The 6,599-nt window shown below is 48.0% G+C and overlaps 1 protein-coding gene across 2 annotated transcripts; it reads left to right on the forward strand.

Moving 5' to 3' along the window:
- Positions 1–83: 83 nt before the first annotated feature.
- LOC117150930 (cytoplasmic protein NCK1) lies at positions 84–6,176 on the forward strand. 2 transcript variants are annotated; one of them, XM_033318092.1, is made up of 6 exons: positions 84–613; positions 3,382–4,048; positions 4,221–4,425; positions 4,810–5,155; positions 5,250–5,699; positions 5,785–6,176. In XM_033318092.1, the coding sequence occupies exons 2-6, from the start codon at positions 3,613–3,615 to the stop codon at positions 5,992–5,994; spliced, it is 1,647 nt and encodes a 548-aa protein (XP_033173983.1). In that variant the 5' UTR covers positions 84–613; positions 3,382–3,612; the 3' UTR covers positions 5,995–6,176. The 2 variants fall into 2 exon arrangements, with proteins under 2 accessions (XP_033173983.1, XP_033173984.1); XM_033318093.1 differs by having other exon boundaries at positions 3,534–4,048.
- Positions 6,177–6,599: the final 423 nt, after the last annotated feature.

Raw genomic sequence — 6,599 nt, forward strand, 5'->3', positions numbered from 1 at the left:
GCAACGTATGTATCGATAGTTGGCTAAGAAATACCGCTGTTACGCCACCTGACAGCCCTGGTCGTGGTCAATCGCAATCGCCTTCCGCATATCGAAATCGGATGGGCGACGTGAAAGAAACGGCTCCGGCGAAATCATTAAAATTTAATTAGTTAACCGCAAGGGAGCGCTGCAAAATTGTGCAAACAATTTGCCACTTAACGCAGTTAACGTGTGCGGTAATCAGAAGCGTGGTAAAGCGTTTATTTGCCAGGATTTGTGTGTTTTTCAATCGCGGCAGCAGCATATGTACACACACACACGCTCACCCCCGCCCCACTCACACAAACACACTCTCAGCTAGGTGTATTATAATTAAAGTTGTGTTTTAAGTGTGTGTAAAGTGCAATAGCCCAGTGGAAAGTGGAAGTGAAATAGAGTGCGTTCCAGGAGTTCCAGGAGCAGTGTCTTAGCCCATGTCTTCCACTCCCAAATCCTGAGGATTGCCAAGGGTTAAGACCGAGAAATACTGACTCCGACTTCCCGGATAAGGATACGGATACGGATAAGGAGTGCCAGGATAAGGAGATCCAGGAGGAATATAGGAGTTGCCAGTCCAACCGCTTCGTCTCCGGTAGGTACACACAAAATATTCGGCTGCTCCTTTTTAGCTCCTGTTCGAATCTCTCTCGGCTCTCTCTCTTTCTCTCTTGACCTGCGCTCTCTCTTTCTCTCGCCCTCGTCACCTGGTGGTGCGTAGTCCTTTGCCTCGGTCCACCACCCTCCCAGTGGGCGGTGCTGCAACCCTTAGCCCTCCGCTTCCCATCACCATTTTTTGGGTAACCATGGTCGTGTTTACGGCTAACTGTGCCACCGATATATATGTATGAATGTACCATTTCCCTTGTCCAGATGGATGTAACAGATAAATCGCGAAGATGCTTCACTTACCATAGATCTATAAAATATGTTCCTTGCCCAAATACTACTATAGTAGGTACTATTGTTTTTCAAAAGCCTGTCCCAGGTACAAAAGCTTGTACTCTTAACAACACTGGGAACGAGTCCTGCCATCCTTTGCAGGACGAGAAGTCCACCCTCTCGTTGCCAAAAAGCCACCACCTCGCAGAGATTATGCGCAGCATCTCTGAACGAAACGGCCGGCAAATGTCGCAAACTCCCTCGGCAACAAAAGCCAGAAAAATACAAAAAACAAAACCGAAACCCCATTCGAATCCCATTCCCCAGCAAAAGCATCTACTTAATCAACTCGGGAGTAGACTCCCAGCCCCCTGAATGAGTGATCTTATGTAAACAGGCTGCCCTTTGCCTCCCACGCCCCGAGATCCAGATAAGAGTGCCCCAATTTTAGCTCCTCCATGGCTGCCCCATCCATCCACCCAAGTCGTAACTCAATGTTATAGACCCAAATGCTCCCATTTCGGGGCCACCGATTCGTTCGTGATGGCTTTTCTTGGGGACCAGTGGCTATACTCCCTCGCCTGGAACCGATCTTCAACCAATACGCAGACACAGCACGGGGAAACAAACTTTCCGCCTCATAAACTTGTGGGCTTGTCCCCCAAGCACGTGCAACTCTTTCTTTCTCTCAGCGAAAAGACGAACTGCTGTCAGGAAAACAATGAACGAGTGCACCGGAAAAAACATATATGTTTGTCATACGGGAAGCTAAGAAATCATAACACATTAGTCATTCTTTAAAAATATATATTCATTTCTTGCAGTAGCATTAGTGAATCTTATGAAATTATTCAAGTTCATATTACATTTTTTGACAATTTCTCACGATAACAAGTAGCTTATCAGTAAGTTCCTTCCGATTTCTTCGGCTTTTATCAGCAGTGTAATGTCAATGTCTCGGCTGTTGGGCTTATGCAAGCGCAAACAATAACAAAACAATCGCCAAGCCAAAGAAATCCAAACACCACTTCGAATCCGACGGTGGTGCATTTCAGTTCATTGGCAGCCAGCCAGCCAGGCGTTTCATGTTTACCAAGTCCCCAAGCGAACCGAACTGAACCGCCCCTTATCACTCGAGCATTTGCACAAACATAATCTTTTTCGGGTTCTTTCTCCGTTTCTATCTGGGTTCGGTTACGGTTACGGTTTCACTCCCGCTTTCTCCGCTCAAAAAATAGGGAAAACACAAACAATTCACACAATAGTGAGTCACTTTGCGACCAGTTCTCCGGTTGAACATGGAACTTCTCCGTATCTCTAGCTAACGCAAAAACCTTTGACTAATCGATGGTAATATAAACAAAAACACTCGTTATCACATTGAGATTATTATGGCAACAATTCGAACAGGAAGCTCGATTAGAATTTGACCGGAGAAACAAATTTGCCTGCATTTCTTGTTATATACGGATGGGTCAGTTGCTAATGGATATTGCACCGAACTGACAGAATTGAATGGAATTGTAGTAGAGCTCTCGAAAACACTTTCAGCTGACTCAGCCTCTCGTGTATGACCTAACAGTCATTAAAAAGCGAAACCAAGATTGGCCTAGAGTCAAAGACCGAGTAGAGCGTTTTCTCAGCGTGGCCCACACTTATTGATTTTTAATTATCCAAAGATGGCCCTCGGCTATGACATTGACTTTGATTTTGTTGGCTCGCCAACCTGGCCAACGAACTCGGGAAGCCTCTAGAGATCTCTGAACGGAATAACCTTCTCTGCCGCCCGCTAACTGCCTTATGTCACTCGGTAAATCTCGGCCAAGAAACCAATTTCCCAATACCGCCGACCATTCCCGTTCGTGACTCATTGCGGTCGAATGTCTCAGTTGATTTCTGTGTCTTTCTTGGCCTGAAATGGCCGGGATTTTGAGTTTTTGGTTCTCCAGCCTCGGTGAGGCTGCCCCGGTGAACAAATCAATACCCGATGGCTACACATTCGCTCGCCTGGCAATTGGATTCAATTGAGTGGAGTCAGGCGGAGGCAACTTTCACTTGCACAGATTTTAATTGCCCCACAACTGGAATGGCCAGACCCCTCAGCCCCCATAACCATCTCCCGCTCAAATAATCATCATCATGATCATCACAACACAAACACTCCACTCATTCATCTTCATATTCATCGCCGGCTCGCTGACCCCAAAAACAAACATTCATCTCTCGGCTAATTTTGAGTTGATTTCCTATTTGGTATTTCGTGTTTGAGTACTTGCATTGTATTTTTTAAGCTAATCATTTTCACGCTCTTTAGCTTCTTCAGTGCTAAACAATTAAGCCTAATTTGCATATATCATTTGCTCTCTTTTTCTTTCATTCTTCGTTCGTTGCTTATGTTATTGCGTTGCTTATGTTTACGTTGCCACGCCTGCGCTTCCGCCCACGCTCACGCCCATTCGCCCCCTGAAACCACGCCCACAGCAATTATGCATTGGCTAGAGGCGATTTGCAGCAAGCTTAGAGTGCCAGCGAGCAACTGCAACACATAACCAAACCATCAAAGACTTGTTGTTCATCAACTCCAACCCCAACTCCAAGTCCACCAACACTGAGCCACCGCCTCTTGCCTCCAGGAGCAGCACCAGGAGCACCAGGGCAGTCCCAGCTGGAGGAGCAGGAATCCCCCCGCGGCGGAGGAGCAGCCAGTCTGGAATGTTGGAACACCCCCAGCGGTTCGTGCGCAACATCCCCGACTCCTCAGCCAGTTCGCAGCAGTATCCGCAGCAGCAGCAGCATCCGCCACAGCTGCCGCAGCACCAGAATCTGAATCTCAACCAGAATCAGAACCTGAACCAGAATCAGATCTACCAGTACCGTCCCCAGGTGCCCGTGCCCGTTCCCGGCTCACCTGCCCACCACCAGCGGCACTCTTCGCTCTCCCAGCAACAGCAGTTGCACCACCACCGCACCCTGTCCACCGCCTCCTCCTGCAGCGCCCAGCACAAAAGTGTGACCTTCGGCCAGCCAGCGCTCGACTGCGGCGGCAACGGCAGCGGAAGCGCCAACGGAAGCGGTAGCGGCAACTCCTCCAGTGGCAGTGCCGCCGGCAACGCTGGAACCCAATCAATGGCGGGCAACATGAAGCACGGTGAGCAACTGCAACACAATAACCTCACAGCGAGAAAAGCATTTGGTGTAGTAAAACAATCTAGGATTCTTATGCTAACGAAATTGAGGTTCTGTCATACTGGCCCATTTTGCTTTTCTAACTGTGTGTGCACTTGGTACTTTTCTAACCCTTCCTGTTACTCAATCCGCAGGCAAATCTCAGGACGACGTCTGCTACGTGGTAGCCAAGTACGACTATGCGGCGCAGGGTGCCCAGGAGCTGGATCTGCGCAAGAACGAGCGCTACCTGCTGCTGGACGACTCCAAGCACTGGTGGCGCGTCCAGAACAGCCGCAACCAGTCCGGCTACGTGCCAAGCAACTATGTGAAGAAGGAGAAGCCCTCGCTCTTCGACAGGTGCGTCAGATTCCTGGCCCGACTAAACCTAAGCGTTCTTCTTGCTCTGATTTCAGCAGAATTTTGCCCTCTATATCTGTATCTGTATCCGTATCCGTAGATGTATCTGTATCTCTATCGCGTTCAAATACCCGCCTCCACCTTTTGCTTTGGTTATCGTAATTTAACTTATAACTGCTTTCGGCTTTTGTATTTTGTATTTCGAAACAACAAATTCGTTTTGATTTCGTTGTCTGTCGAGCTCTCCCTGCCCCTAAAAACTAAAGATCCACTAACACCCAAACCAACTAGGGCTAGTCTAACCCACCTTAAAACCGCAAATCAAATCATAAAACGTAATCCCAATACTGATCGTGAATATTTTAATTTATGATTTCTGTGCAGCATTAAGAAGAAGGTGAAAAAGGGCTCCGGATCGAAGACACTGCCCAATTGTTCGCCTTCGCGACAGGTCGAGAGTCCAACCATGTCGCGCCGACTGCCCCCAGATCCCGCAGAGGCCATCGGAACGGCTGTGGTCAAGTATAACTATCAGGCCCAGCAGCCCGATGAACTTTCGCTGACCAAGGGCACACGAATCCTCATCCTGGAGAAGTCCAACGACGGATGGTGGCGTGGACAGAGCGGCAATTCCGTCGGCTGGTTCCCCAGCAACTACACAACGGAGGATTGTGATAACGACGGCGAGATCCACACCTACGCCATGGCCGAGAACGTGCTTGATATTGTGGTGAGTATATGGACGTGTTCTCAATATAAGTCCATTCACATCATCTTAAGAGGTTGTCATTATTGGCTAATAACAATTATTTTCAACTATATAGGTCGCGCTGTACAGCTTCACGTCGAACAACGACCAGGAGCTCTCGTTCGAGAAGGGCGATCGCTTGGAGATCGTGGATCGGCCAGCCTCCGATCCGGACTGGTACAAAGCTCGCAACAATCAGGGCCAAGTCGGTTTAGTTCCACGCAATTATCTCCAAGAGTTGAACGACTACCTGGCCACGCCCTATCGCAATACGAGTGCCAGTGCAGGAAACGGAAACGGAGGAGGAAGTAATGGCGGCGCAGGAGGTGGCGGAGGAAACGACTCCATGGAGCGACGCAATGAGGGTAACAAGCCGGCGGCGCAATCCTCCGGCCAGCCAATCGAACGGCCAAATCTCGCGGGCAAGTCGTGGTACTATGGAGCCATCACCCGTAGCCAGTGCGACACGGTGCTCAACGGCCACGGGCACGATGGCGACTTCCTCATCAGAGACAGTGAGACTAACGTGAGTGGAATCCGCAATTGAATTGCCATAACATAGTTCCGCACGAATTTTTTGTGTGTATTAACGAATTCATCCTTCCTTCCAGATGGGAGACTATTCGGTTTCGTTGAAGGCCCCAGGGCGCAACAAGCACTTCCGCGTGCACGTGGAGCAGAATATGTACTGCATTGGGCAGAGGAAGTTCCACTCGCTGGACCAACTGGTCGATCACTACCAAAGAGCGCCCATCTACACGAACAAGCAGGGCGAAAAGCTGTATCTGGTGCGATCGCTGCCGAAAGCCAATGGCACGTAAGCAGGTCCAGGACTAGAGCAGAGAAATCTCAGCATTCATATTACCCGTATTCAACAACACACATATGCAACACAAAGATATACCAAGGCTAACTTGTAGGCAGCTCAGCTCAGCGCGACGTGTAGTTCAATATAATTCGGTTTGGATATTCAATTATAGACTCAGTTTTGGATTAGATCAGACCAGCGTGTGTATATAGATCGGTTGGTTCAACGCGACCCGTACATATAGCCACGGCCAAAGGACCTTTTTGTACTTTTATATAATTGAATTAACTAAATTAACGCTTAATTACCGCATTGGCTATGTTAACGAGAAACTCAAGAACTCATCATTGCATTCGATTCGATTTGAGCAAATCTAGATGTCAACATGCAATACATTACATATTTACATACCGTACATGTGCACATATTATACTATATTCTAAAGCAAAGTTGTAGCTTCCCTATGTACACAGAGAAAAGAGGCCGCTTTTAATCAGAACACTCGAACATGTAATATGAGATATGATATGATATATGATATGATGTCTATTATCCACGCGTTAACCATAAGCAAATGTGTACGATCGTAACCAATCCGCATAGATATCGATTTCGTGT

This window comes from Drosophila mauritiana, chromosome 2L (assembly GCF_004382145.1).
Source record: "Drosophila mauritiana strain mau12 chromosome 2L, ASM438214v1, whole genome shotgun sequence".
In the NCBI taxonomy this organism is placed as follows: domain Eukaryota; kingdom Metazoa; phylum Arthropoda; class Insecta; order Diptera; family Drosophilidae; genus Drosophila; species Drosophila mauritiana.